At 38.6% G+C, this 14,807-nt stretch overlaps 1 protein-coding gene across 4 annotated transcripts in view; it reads left to right on the plus strand.

Moving 5' to 3' along the window:
• The window catches only part of ANOS1 (anosmin 1), a 190,975-nt gene that overhangs the window by 57,706 nt on the left and 118,462 nt on the right, over window positions 1–14,807 (plus strand). For 2 of the 4 annotated variants that reach the window (XM_054008140.1, XM_054008166.1), the window contains exons 3-4: window positions 6,237–6,268; window positions 7,200–7,227. The exons of the other annotated variants lie outside the window; for them this stretch is intronic. In XM_054008140.1, the coding sequence (XP_053864115.1) occupies window positions 6,237–6,268; window positions 7,200–7,227 (60 nt within the window). The remainder of the gene's footprint in view (window positions 1–6,236; window positions 6,269–7,199; window positions 7,228–14,807) is intronic. 4 annotated transcript variants of the gene reach the window in all.

The raw sequence follows: 14,807 nt of genomic DNA on the forward strand, positions 1-14,807 counted from the left end.
AAGGCCAAGACTATAACAGGGTTCAAAAAAGAACTAGATAAATTCATGGAGGATAGATCCATCAATGGCTATTAGCCAGGATAGACAGGGATGGTGTCCCTAGCCTCTGTTTGCTAGAAGCTGGGAGTGGGCAACAGGGTATGGATCACTTGATGATTACCTGTTCTGTTCATTCCCTCTGGGGCACCTGGCATTGGCCACTGTTGGAAGACAGGGTACTGGGCTAGATGGACCTTTGGTCTGACCTAGTATGGCCATTCTTATGTTCTTAAGAAATTTCCCAGGCAGAGCATATTGCCAGGAGTCTGGTGGGGTTAAGCAGGGATCATTTGTGATGATCAGATGAAATGGATCATAGTATACAGACAACTTCCTACAACTGCAAGGTGTGGATAATAGTGGACATAGGTACTTCCATCTTCTGCTCTGCTGGTTGTTTCTGCATTCGAATGTCTGGCTCAAGCTACCATACAGCTACCTTACTGTGTCTTATACAATAAGTCAGAAAATTAAATGGCTACCACCAACAGAAGACAAAGGCTTGGTCTACACTTAAAAGTGATGTTGGCATAACAGTGTCAGTCAGGGGTGTGAAAAAAAACACACACCTGACCAACAGATCTATGCCAACAAAACCCCCAGTATAGATACAGCTATGCCAATGGAAGAGAGAGTTTTTGTTCGATGTAGCTAATGTTGTTCGGGGAGAGGGTGTCCTTACTCTAACAAAAGATTCCTTTGTAGACTGCAGCTGCACTAAGGGGCTATGCCAGCATATGTTTTATAGTGTAGATATAACCTCAGAAATAACAACTGAAATTAAAAAACAAACTGGGGACAGATTGCACCCTTTAAAAATAAGAGGAGTTTATCCAGAACTAGGATTGCAGGATCAGTCCCTAAAAGAAGTTCAGAAAGGCAGGCACTGCATGACTGAGAATTCCCCATATCTGAAGATTGTTTAAAGCTTCCCATTGTCTCTTGAGTGTTTTGACTATAAGTTGCTGAAGAAGGGAGCTGAGTTTTCTTTCTATCTTACATATTTGCAAACACATCATTAGAGCCTAACTAATAATCAATAATAACTGTGATAATGATTAGATAATGGCTGCCACTTGTACCAGTGTTGGTATGTTCACTGCATGCAACTTATTTGCCTACTTACAAATGACTGAAGCCAGGCCCTACTGACAAAGGGGTGTGTGCTGCTGCACACTTACCAACATCAGGACTGCTAGAACTGTCTCCATAGAGCCTGAGAAAACACGATGGAGTATAAAACATATCCTTGTATCATTACTTCTAAAAAACAAAACTGGTTCACTCAGTCACTGTTCATATAAAAACTAACCATACTTGCTTCTGGGTGGCAAGAGCACTGAGGGAAGGTTTGGTTAGACCCAGCAGGAAGGGCTCGGCCTGGTTACGGTTGTTAATTTTTGTTTGGTTCTGGACCATTCTTCTGACTGATATCTGTATGTTTCATTATTCACTCACTGGGTGGCAGGTAAGAATCTTTTTTTTTAGACTTTAGGCAGGGTCAGAAGTTGCAGCTGGAAAAGATGCATTGACAGAAAGACAACTGACAAATAACTCTTTATATCAACGAAAACAATACCCAGCCCATCATAGTTACCTCAGAAAATCATAGACTCACCAAGTATTTTTTTAAAGAACAGCTGGATCCATAGAGAAAACCTTCAACATTTTTTGGGGGAACCGTTCTGCCCATATATTAGTTAGCCAGGTTGTTTCCCTCTTTCATTATTTATTACTAAGGACATCTGTGTGACAAAAGTATTATGTTTCCTAAGAGTTTATCTATTCCTGCTGTATATTCCTCCATCTGAAATCATCATCCTCTCTGTGTAATAATAATCATCTCATATGAAAATTGTGATGTCACAAATAGAAGGTTAGGGTTTCTGGTAGCACAGACCTAGCTGAGCAGATTAAATCTTCCATGCAAATACTCTTAATAATATATGAATGAAGAAAAAGAAAAAAAAAAAACTTTGAAAAATTGAAAGTTTTCCATGAGATTCACCAAGCCTTTCAGTCACTTTTGATGTTCATAACTCAGCATTTTAAAATTAATCTATCGTTAAAGTATAGAGTTTCACATTAAAATGAGAACAGATTAAAAGACTAATAAATGTTTATCACCTTTTTAACCTTCTAACAATTTATGTTAAAGTGAAACAAGCAAAACTAAAATGTGCAGTTGCTTTATTGCAAGACAATATTACTCTCTCTTTATTAACAGTTGAGAGCACTGCTGCATGAAGTTATAATATTTACCCTACTCAAATTAACTATTGGCGGGAGAAGTCATCTGACTTTCATGTTTGCTAGTGTTAATGGCAGTTTGAAAGTGTCGGAGAAAAACAGAGTTCTCACTCTTTTGGTTGGGTGCAGCAAATCAAATACTTTATTATCTCTAGCAATTGCGTGGAGGGAGAGAGCTGAACAGGTCTCTCAACAGGTAAACAATTACAGCAAGCATTTATACCTTTTGTTACAGACAATAATAAGCAACATCTGCATTTTGTTTATACATGGGTCATCCTGATATCTTATGTTTCTCACTTATTTAGACTCTAGTCTACATTCCATATTATCTACACAACAACTTCTCACACAGTTCTTTCCCACTCGCCTCACACAATCCTGGCTTCTACAAGTCTCGCGTTATTAGGGTTACAGTTAGCCTGACTCTTGCTAACAGAAGAGACTGTTTGCATTTTAAATTCCCTTCCAATCCCTGTCAGGCCTTGCTCTACTTCCACAAAAGTATTAGATAGAAAGGATTTAGTCCTTGACATCGTTAAAATAAGTAGGTCAAGGAAAGACTGTGATATATTTACTCATTATTTCTTGGATCCAGCATTACACAGCTTATTATATAATAGATTTGAAAGTGGTTAAAGTAAATACGGTACTTTGAAGAAATCCATGCAGCATTTTCCTTTTGGACAACTGTTGATAATAAAACACATTTCCAACAGCTATTCATGTGTATTAATGTTTTGGCATCATATAGGACATCACTCAAGTAGACTCACTGGCTCAGATATTCAGCTCTTCTTACTACCCTTTGTACTGCATCTGTGGCAAAAAAGGAACTTAAAGCTGCCTTAAGACATGTCTGAGGATTGTCTTAGCATAGAAAAACCCTAAAGTAACTTAGGGCTGGCTCATGGACCCTCTCAAGAATAGGGCATATTCCAGGGTCAGTTTCTGGTTTATCAGGGGTTAGAGTGGGTGGTGTTGAAGTATGGTGTACAATCGTGACTGGCAGAACAGCTCCTTGGAAACTATTATTTGCTGATGCAAGAAAGAGCAGCTTCAGGCTGCTCTAATTTGCATCTGAGCTAGCTTGTCTCCCAGCAGCCTTCTGGCTTTAGAGTGGAGGGAGTGGCAGGAAGCCTAGAGATCTGGCCTATTGAATTAGGATTGTCGGACCTGGTCCACATCACAATATAGCGTATCAGAATTTAGAAAACATTATTCATATAGTAAAGTCTTCTCGATTTGTCTTCCCATTTTTAAAGTAATTTAAAACCTAATTCTGAAAACCTTACTCAAGTGAGTGGTCCTTATTCATGTGAGAAAAGGCCAGTTGCATGCAGTTGGGATTGGGCCTGTATTTTTGGTGAAAGCTCCCATATTAACAGGCTGGGAACTGATATCGGCTGTTATGCCCTGTTCCGGCCACGACTGAAATAGCTGGGAAATGAGGATGTTTGGAACTTTAATTCACTGAAGAAGTACACAGTGTGGATCTGCTATACAAGCTTCCCCATACTGGTCCACTGATGTCCCTCAGCTAATCAGGAGGGACAACTTCTAGGGGTGAACAGACAGTTCAGTCTGTAATTCCCTTTAAATCTGTAGCCTGTCAGGGTAATCCACTGGTGGGCCGCGAGGCACTTTGTTTAGATTGACTGTCCACAGGCATGGCCGACCGCAGCTCCCAGTGGCCGCAATTCACCATTCCCGGCCAATGGGAGTTGCGGGAAGCGGCGGCCAGCCGGGAACAGTGAACCGCGTGGGCACTGGGAGCTGTCAATGTAAACAAACTGTCTCGCGGCCCACCAGCGGATTACCCTGACGGGCTGCATGTGGCCTGCGGGCTGCAGGTTGCCCACCACTGCTTTAAATCCATGGCTGCCTCACTGAGTTTACCAAAATGACTGCTAGCTGGGAGTTGGGTTTTGTTTAGTAAAAAAGCATATTGTATATATTTTATGACTGTGTAAGTACCTGTGCTTTTGGCATGATATGGAGGAGCAGATCAAAATGTAGCATAGATTGCTGATCCATTGTGGAATGTAGCTGATTTTAGAACACAAGTTACAGTTTCACTAGTGAAACTATTTTGCATTTTGAGTTTGTGCATTAAAGACAATATACGTGTTGTTTACCACAGAAAATATTCACAGCAGAACTAAGAACATGCAAAGGGCTTATTTGTCAATTAATTGTAAAACAAAAGTTTTTCTGATCACGAGTCACCATGGTGATCATCAGAATAGATCAGCACAATTTAAACTCCTGACAAATCCTTTTACGAAGAAACTTTGTTGGGCTGGGTTACAAAATGGCACGTTACGTGTGCTTCCAATTTTCTCCCAAGTAAAATTGAAATACCTCTACAAATTCTTACTTATATTAATGTAGTTTTATGAAATTGCAAATTTATTCAAAAGCTTTTAAATATGTTTTATCCTACCATTACAGAAAGCTTGTGAAGTTTTTTTTATTGCTCACATTTGGTGCCTGATGATAGGTTGTCACACAACACTGAGCTGTTTAACACCTTAGGCAGAGACAATGAAGAGACTTGTAACACTTGCTCAACAAGAAGCTCAGTGTGTTTGGGAAATCTGTCATTTAGAAGACAAGCCTGTTAAGGTGTCAAACCCCTTCTGACCTATTTTGCCCCTTTTTATATCCCACTGTTTCAGTTTTGCAAGTGACTTCACATTTGGCACGTTAATCTGACTTGAAAGTAAACATCACACAACTGGGAAAGTAAATAAATGTGTCTAACAGTCGTCTGACCCATATTCATTTCATGTAAAATTGAGGCTGGTGGTCTTCCTAAGGGCTTGTCTACACTGGCACTTTACAGTGCTGCAACTTTTTCACTCAGGGGAGTGAAAAAACACCTCCCCCGCCCCCGAGCGCAGCAAGTTTCGGCGCTGTGACGTGTCAGTATAGACAGTTCACCACCACTGGGAACCAGGCTCCCAGCGCTGGTAGGTACGCCCCTCGTGGAGGTGGGCTTTTTAGAGCACTGGGAGACTCTCCCAGCGCTGTGCTGTGACTACACAAGCCACGTTACAGCGCTGCCGCAGTGAAGACGTGCCCTAAGTAGTGAATATGCATATAAGAGCCTAATACCGTTGCTATTTGGCATTCTGTGTACCTGCAGTAACTTGAGCTCTACCGTACTAATGTACCAAATTCACTTTGCACACTCTGCATTATATTTTATCCAGCATTCGGATAATGTGACACTCTGACCTTGTCTGATTGGGGATCTCATTTACTGTGAATGTTGCAAGAACAGTAAACAGAGCCTGGGAGAACTGTCAAGCCGCCAAGTTGCATTGTTCTGTATCTTTTTAGGAAAATGCCACATAATTTTATCTCTCTTGACATCTTTTTCCCTTGTATTAAGAAATTCTTAACTAAATTCTCTTTTTGTTTTATAGTCCGTCATCTAAAAATGCCACATACTATAAAGAGAACAGGTCAAAAGGGCTTTATAGAAGAGACCTCAGGGAAGTTGGAATAAGTTAGGAAGAAGAGAAAGGCAACTCTAGGGTATTAGCTGAGATTGATAAGATTGTCATTTAAACAGTGTCGCACATGCAAACATTTAAAGACTATATTAGTATTATAATTTATAAATAATTGTGTATGAATTTACTAGGTAGATGTATTATTGAAATATGTTGAATGGTGTAGGACATGTTTGCTTATGATTCTGGTACCCACTTGCAAAGGTCAATTAATGCAACTAATTAGTGACTGTAATAAACCATTGAAATGGCTAAGACTTGGATTTTCAAAGAAGCCAAAGGAAGCTAGTTGCTTAGCTCCTGTTGGATTTATGCACCCCCTTTAGGTTCCTTTGAAATGTCTAGCTTAAATCAATACAAAATAATTGAATTTGCTTTGAATTGTTATTTTATTGTCTGATGATAAACCTTGCTTTATTATAGAGTTTCATGCATGCAGTGGATAAAAGACTGAGGTACGAAAAACACATCTTGATACTGTAGCTGGGTTATGAGCTAATTGCTAATACTAGCTTTTGTTTTAATAAGTTTTTAAAATATTAAAGAAAAATAGAATTGTTGACAGTAAAAATCTTACTGTATTAAAGGAGAATGACAAATAGAAAAGATAAAGGACTATAGCAAAGTGGCAGTCAAAATAGAAATTGTGGTTATCTATAATATAGTGTTACCAGTATTCAGGTTTAAGGTCTGTCTTTAATTTATTTATACCAAAGTTAATCATCTTTTAGTTGATCAGTTAAATACTGAGAACATCTCTTTCTGAGTCTTCTTATGCTTCAGCCAATTGACAGGAGATAAGCTTCCATACCCATCCCTCCCAGCACTTTCAAAGTGCAGTGGAGCTTGTTATAAATGAATGACTCATACATAGGGTGGAACAAATGCACCATTGGTAGCCTACAGAGATAATAACACTGACCTCCGGTCATTTTACAAGAGAACTCTCTCGCATAGGTCAACTTCCCACTGCTTTAAACCCAGCCTAAATAGACTATTCATGGGGAACTAGACTGACAGATTAGAGATTTATATGCACAGATATGGGCATTAGCAGCAGGGTTTCTTCACTTTAGGACATAAGAAGCAGTTCAAATGGTCTGACCACTAAGAGCAGGACATTTTTCTGTTATAAAAGTGGCTTGGTAAACTCCGATCAGCTTGACTGAAATCAGTAGGATAGTCGTTTGGACCCAGTTCAGTGGGGCCTACTCAGACAAAACTCCCATTGGTTTAACAAGAGAGGTTCAGGAGTAAGGATTGTAAGGTCACTGTCTGCAATCTTATACTGAGGTTAGAATTTGTTGAAAAACTATTCAGATTCTGCATAAATACATATGTAAATACACCTACATTTCTCTCTCTGTGTCTCATACACAAACACAGCAAGAGGAGAATAAATGGATCTGCAGAGGTAAGAAAATTAGCATGTGCCAAAGCTACTTTGTTATCAACTTTAGTACCATCAGAAACTAAGTTTTACTCCAGAAGTTGAATGTGAGTATAAATAACAGCTTAATTTTTATAGCGCCAAATGTAACATTAAAGGTTGTCAAATAATTTCATTTCCCAGACACATTAGTATTCAGAAACTGCAGTTTACCACTAGAAGTGGTCCACACAGAGAATGCCAAAGAGAAATGTAATTTGTGCCTCATTGCAAAAACAAATGCATTCTTCTGCCTGACTTTAACAAAGGACCACATTGCAAAGAATGGTTTTGAAGGAAATGACAAATTATTGCAAAGAGGAATTCGTTCTAAGAATGAGGGGTTCTCACAAAAGGGAGGGGGGAAAAAACAGAGAGAGAGAGAGAGAGAATATCAGTCCCTAAAACTTATTTAAGGAAAAACGTATGCTTGATAAACTCCTCCCCTGCATCCCTCCAAAAAAGTTAGAAGCTTAACATGATCTCCCCTCCCTTCTGGGCCCTTTTAATGCAGGACTCTGCAGCCTATAGTCAGATCTGTCAAAACAGGTTGTTTTCTAAAATATATGATAAACTTGGGTGGACTTATATGGTTAATAATGTTCAGCCAGAGGCTGAGGGCGGTAACTTAGAAAGTGTTGAAATTACCAGTTCATTGTGCAGAAAGCGTTGAAATACCTTATTATTATTTTAATGCTAGATAATGTTTTCACCTCTCTTTTCTACATCCCGAACCTGTTTTTTTCACTCATCTCTTAGTCATTTATCAGCTAGAATATAATCTCATGTATATTTAAAAATAAACTAAAAAGGGTATGAGTGAAATACATAATAGAGAAAATAAAAATCCGAAGGTCAAACCTTTCAAGTACGTCTCCTAATTTTTTAACCATTTCCTCTATACTGAAAGGTCATTTCAGCCTGGCAAATTGCCCCACTTTCTGCGGCAAGGTAGAGAGTATGCTTAATCACTGTTACCCTCCTCCTCTGTTTGCATTTTACACTAATTTGTTGCATCTTTGTCTTAAATTATACTGTAAACTTTTCAGGTCAGGGGCTGTCTCTTACTGTGTGCTTATACACCTAGTAAATTGGGACCCTGATGTGCAGGGCCGGCTCCAGGCACCAGCTTGGCAAGCAGGTGCTTGGGGTGGCCGCTCGGGAGAGGGGCGGCATGTCCAGCTATTCGGCGGCAATTTGGCGGACGGTCCCTCACTCCCGCTTGGAGCGAAGGACCTTCTGCCGAATTGCCGCCGCAGATTACGATCGCGGCTTTTTTTTTTTGGCTGCTTGGGGCGGCCAAAACCCTGGAGCTGGCCCTGTTGATGTGGCCAAGTCCACTGTATGTTATGGTAATGCAAATAAATGCATAATACTAACATAATTTTCCACACACACAAAAAATCAACCAGGCATACTTAAAGGAAGCCTTTGCCCTGGCAAACATGGCTTAAAGATTAGACATCTCTTTTTGCCGTACATTATATTGGTTGGGTGATGTGCTTTTATCAGCAAAACTGACTTAAAGTATGTATCTTAATGTTGAGTGCTGAAAGGGGAAGGAAATGTGAAACATGAGCAAAAACCTGTCAGCTATTGTCTTCTTTATCTGACACAAGATTTTCTGTTTCCTTTGAAATGCAAATTTTTTTAAAGAAAAATAAAAAACAATAGGGAAGAGGCACTTAATTTAGATTGGGGGGGTCTGAATAGATAAAATGGGCTTTGGGGAAGAAGGTTGTGTTAATTTTAATAACTGTGCATAGGCTATTTCTTGAACTACAAGGAAATATCAGTGTTTCTTTTTTATGTTAGTAGTCTTCAAAAATCAAGAGTTTTGCAGATAGGATTAATGAGTTAATTGGCCTCTGTAGTAGTGATTGACAAGGGAGTTTTGATCAATCAGCAGGGCAATGCTTGTGCATTTCCTGAAATTTATTATTTTTAAAAATAACATTGGGCCTCTTTCTGTCACATTCCGCCAGGGGTTAATCTGGGACACACTCTCCAGTTTTTCCTTAGTTGCATTTAGCCAGAGTAGTGGGAAGATCAGGGAACCAATGCTGATGTAGAGAATCAGATTAGACCTAACTCAGTTCACTTCTCTGCACTGGAGACTGCCATTTAAGCTTTATCCTCTAAGTGGAAGTGGAAGCCTGTCTTCACAGGGACTACTTGTAGGCAGAGCATAGCTTCTGCTGTTGCTGCTGGAGTTCAATTAGCTGGGCTTTACTGCTGAGCATACTCATTTAATCATTGACTAGAGTTCAATTCAACTTGAGAAAAACCTATTCAGTAAATTTTTTCTAGCTAATTACCACTAGTCAACCAAAAATATGTATCTCTAGTCTTCTTAGTTCATTTTGAGGCACTGACTTAATGATACAGACATATATGGTTTTAAGCAGTCCTGTGTATCTGGAGGAAAAGATAGACAAGAAGTTAGTGATTACGATCCTTGTAAAAAATGAATGAAATAATTTGTTAGTCTCTAAGGTGCCACAAGTACTCCTGTTCTTTTTATGATTACAGATACGTCTGGAAAGACTTATGAAGGATATGACAGCTAATCAAAATCTCTATGCAGCAAGGATGAAATTCACCATTGGCCAGAGGGACAGCACAATATCTATAATCATTTAAGTCCCACTTAAGCACTGTTTTACAAACATACATGGAATTTAAATGCTATATAGTACCTTGTGCTATCCCACCATACAGTAGTGACTTTCACCCTGAGGTCTGGTTACCAGATAGCAACTGTGAAAAAACAAGATGGGGGTGAGGTGTAATATAAGAGGTGCCTACATAAGAAAACAGGACTGTCTCTTTAAAAACGGGACATCTGGTCACCCTACCCTGAGGGAATAATAATGATCTTGTATAGGGTTATGAGATCTGGGTTCTATTTCTTGCCCAGCTATTGATTGTTAGTGCAAGCTGCTTATCCTCCCTGTTCCTTAGTTTCCTCATCTGTAAAATGGGAATCATTCTGACCTCATAGGGGTCTTGTTAAGATTGGTTCCTCAAAGTTTGTAAAACACATTGAAATCCTTGGTTGTGCTACAGAATTGCAAAGTATTTGTGTTCAGTGAGGCAGGCATTGCATTCCTGAGGGCAGCCTTGGGTCAATGAGTTTCTTAGCTCTGATGCATGGAACGAAAAGGTTATACTTGTCAGTAGCTGTCCACTTGGAAAAGAGAGATGTAGATGTGATTTAAAGTGACAAATGTAATCTAGGTGCAATTGCTGTCATTGTAGGATAAACTATCCAGTGGAAGTAGACAAATCTTGCTTCCAGTGTCACTCCTAAAAGTCCCTGCCAATGCAAGACTACCTATTAGGGTCCTGTGCACATTGGAGAAAGGAGAGAGGTATGAAATGAGTGTGCACAAATGTCATGGGCATGATCATAATAGTAACAAAATTCAGTCCTCGTTAAAGGGCTGCTCAGCTATGAAGTTGTAGCCCTGATTTGAATGGCTTGAGTGCTTTACTGTGGTCAGGATGAAAAAATCTTGGTTATTTCCATAAGAGACCATATCCCTTTAAAATCTCCAGTTTGATGATAGTTCAAATTATATAGCGGATTAAACAGCAGAGGTTTGACAGCACACGTGAGCTGTCTGTGAGGTGGGGCAGGGGAATTACAGTTTAAGTTAATATATTATGTATCAGGGAAGAAGGGAAGGCAATAGAAGACTATCTGGAAAAATATGGTCTTATATTCTTGATTTGTACAACAAACAATTGGAAAAACTTGCTATATAGATCTGGGTTCCTCTAACATTGCATATAATGGGCCTAATTCACCATTCTGCTATTCCAGTTTTACACTTATGAATTACCATTGAAATCTGCATTTTTCATTCTAAATCATATCTGATTTTAGTGGAGTTATGGCATTATAAACTAGAGTAATGCAATAGTGAATCTGGCCCACTATAGGCAGTGTTGGAGGAACCACTATTCTATATAGAAAGTTATCCTAACACACGCACACATATATATGTAATGTCAATTATATTTCTTTCTACTATATGGGAAAAAGGATGATGTCCTAGTTGAAATATCATAAAAGATATTTTAACTAGGACATCATTTATATAAAGTAATAGCTGATATAATGATGTTTAATTGTGGAATAATTAGTTCTTCACAATGTATTGTATCTGTTCACTTGGCTAAAATTAGACCCTGGATAAAATAAGCTTGGAGACAGATCTTGCTTCTTTCCTTTGGGAGATAAATTATGTTGGTATAGAGTACAGGTGTGAAATAAGTTTGTTATATTTAGCTCTCCATTTGCAGCACTTTAGCTAGGTAAAGATAAAGGGCTTGATTCTCCTCTCACACCAAGAAATCTCTCCACTGGAATAAATACAGTTAAAACAATGTAAAACAAAGTTATTAGATCAGTAGCAATTTCCCCAACTACTAATAATTGCTATTGTGGTATTTTAAATTTAATTACTAGTTCATACTGATCTTCTATAGATAGTCCTTGTGATGATCATATGAAACACTTACAGTGACTGACAATAAAAAGTGAGCTCTTGCGGACAGATACCACATGGCAGTATCTGGGACGCCACCGTTATCTCCTAAACCTCTGTGTGGTAACTGATAGCAGATGTTGACTTTTTAATGGTGGGCATTACCTTCAGAAAATTTCTGCAGTCAACGGTATAGTATTTATTTGCTGTTTTGGGATGTGGAATGTACAAAAGATACAAGAACAGGTTCATAGTTATGCATATATTTTACTCTTATTATATTGAATGACACCTGTAAATATTATATCGTATTACCTTGGTCTTCTGTAGCAATATGTCTCTCATTTACCTGTTAAATGACATGCAAGAGACAAATAAACCACAGTATGAGTGTCATCCAGCAAGTTGGAACAAACTTGATCTCATGTAGTGACTGAAAAATGGTCATGCCAAAGTCTCCAGTGTGCTGAGTAAGTATGAAAAGCAATGATTGCACATAGACGCATAGACTTTAAGGTCAGAAGGGACCATTATGATCTTCTAGTCTGACCTGCACAACGCAGGCCACAGAATCTCACCCACCCACTCCTGTAAAAAACCCTGACCTATCTCTGAACTATTGAAGTCCTCAACTTGTGGTTTAAAGTCTTCAAGGTGCAGAAAATCCTCCATCAAGTGACCTGTGCCCCACGCTGAAGAGGAAGGTGAAAAGCCCCCAGAGTCTCTGCCAATCTGCCCTGGAGAAAAATTCCTTCCCAACCCCAAATATGGCAATCAACTAAACCCTGAGCATGTGGGCAAGACTCACCAGCCAGACACCCAGGAAAGAATTCTCTGTAGTAACTCAGATCCCACCCTATCTAGTGTACCATCACAGGCCATTGGGCATATTTACTTCTAATAATCAAAGATCAGTTAATTGCCAAAATTAGGCTATCCCATCATACTATCCCTTCCATAAACTTATCAAGCTTAGGCTTGAAGCCAGATATGTCTTTTGCCTCCACTGCTCCCCATGGAAGGCTATTCCAGAACTTCACTCCTCTGATGGTTAGAAACCTTAGTCTAATTTCAAGTCTAAACTTCCTGATGGACAGTTTACATCCATTTGTTCTTGTGTCCACATTGGTACTGAGCTTAAATAATTCCTCTCCCTCCCTGGTATTTATCCCTCTGATATATTTATAGAGAGAAATTATATCTCCCCTCAGCCTTCTTTTGGTTAGGCTAAACAAGCCAAGCTCTTTGAGTCTGTTTTCATAAGACAGGTTTTCCATTCCTCGGATCATCCTAGTAGCCCTTCTCTGTACCTGTTCCAGTTTGAATTCATCCTTCTTAAACATGGGAGACCAGAACTGCACACAATTTTCCAGATGAGGTCTCACTAGTGCCTTGTATAATGGTACTAACACCTCCTTATCTCTACTGGAAATACCTCGCCTGATGCATCCCAAGACCGCATCAGCTTTTTTCACAGCCATATCACATTGGCAGCTCATAGTCATCCTGTGATCAACCAATACTCCGAGGTCCTTCTCCTCCCCTGTTACTTCCAAATGATTCATCCCCAGTTTATAACAAAAATTCTTGTTATTAATCCCTAAATGCATGACCTTGCACTTTTCACTATTATATGTCATCCTATTACTATTACTGCAGTTTACAAAGTCATCCAGATCTTCCTGTAGGATATCCCAGTCCCTCTCTGTATTGGCAATACCTCCCAGCTTCGTGTCATCCACGAACTTTATTAGCACATTCCCACGTTTTGTGCCAAGGTCAGAAATAAAAAGATTAAATAAGATTGGTCCCAAAACCAATCCCTGAGGAACTCCACTAGTAACCTCCTTCCAGCCTGACAGTTCACCTTTCAGTATGACCTGTTGTAGTCTCCCCTTTGACTAGTTCCTTACCCACTTTCAGTTTTCATATTGATCCCCATCTTTTCCAATTTAGCTAATAATTCTCCGTGTGGAACCGTATCAAATGCCTTACTGAAATTGAGGTAAATTAGATCCACTGCGTTTCCTATGTCTAAAAAATCTGTTACCTTCTCAAAGAAGGAGATCAGGTTGGTTTGCACATAAGATTTTGGGTTTTGTTGTTGTTAACTCATCATGACTTTGTTTATAAATCTATCTGAAATTAATACTGCTCTGGCTGGGTGTTCCATCACTGCCAGCTCAATTCTAACACTTCTTATGACAGTTGCAATAAGAAAAGAATTGTCATCAAAAGCCATCTGTAGAGGCCATTGTGCTTTTGAAATTAGCATATAAAGGAGATTACGCAATGAAATAGTGTGTAATGTTGGCTATCAATTCATTGACTGATGGATTTACTTATCAGTAGATGCTATGTCTGTTGAAAATTAGTAATATAATTCACTTAACTATTGTTGCAATTTCCACTTGCTAAAAGAAAATTTCTGAATTGCACTGAAATATAGATTTTAAATGAGCCTTTAATTTTCAAGTCAAAATTTATTTCTTATACAAGCATGAGTTTATATGATCAAAACAGATAATAGACATGAAAAAAACAATTAACTGATCTGGAAGCATAACAAATCTGATTTACTTTTAACATTTTTTTGTTTAATTATGTTTTTAAAGAGGTATATTTCTTCTGCAGAATAACCTTCAATACCTATAAATAGTCTAAAAATTCTTGTTGTTGTTTCCCACTTCTATGACATTTTTTCTCTTTTCACACAAGATAGGCAAAGAACCTCAACATCTATAGTCTAGAGGACAAAATACAGCAAATAAGGGAAAAAATTAAATAAGAATAGAGATGAACCAGTTCAGTTCGTTAGTGCACAAAGTAAATTACAGCTGTAAAATATGTACTTCAATGTGAATATATCCAAACATCCAAATGTGTTAGGATATTTAGGATATTTCATGTGTTTGCTGTCGGCTTTTCAAAATCCTACAACTTCATAAAACAGTCTACCATTATCTGATTTGCAACTGATTTGAAGTCTTCCTATTCTTCATCAGAAAGTATTTTACATGGAAAATTAACTAATTCCAAAACAGAATCTCCCACCAGTCTCCTATACCC

The sequence above is a fragment of the Malaclemys terrapin genome, chromosome 1, assembly GCF_027887155.1.
Source record: "Malaclemys terrapin pileata isolate rMalTer1 chromosome 1, rMalTer1.hap1, whole genome shotgun sequence".
NCBI classification, from domain to species: domain Eukaryota; kingdom Metazoa; phylum Chordata; order Testudines; family Emydidae; genus Malaclemys; species Malaclemys terrapin.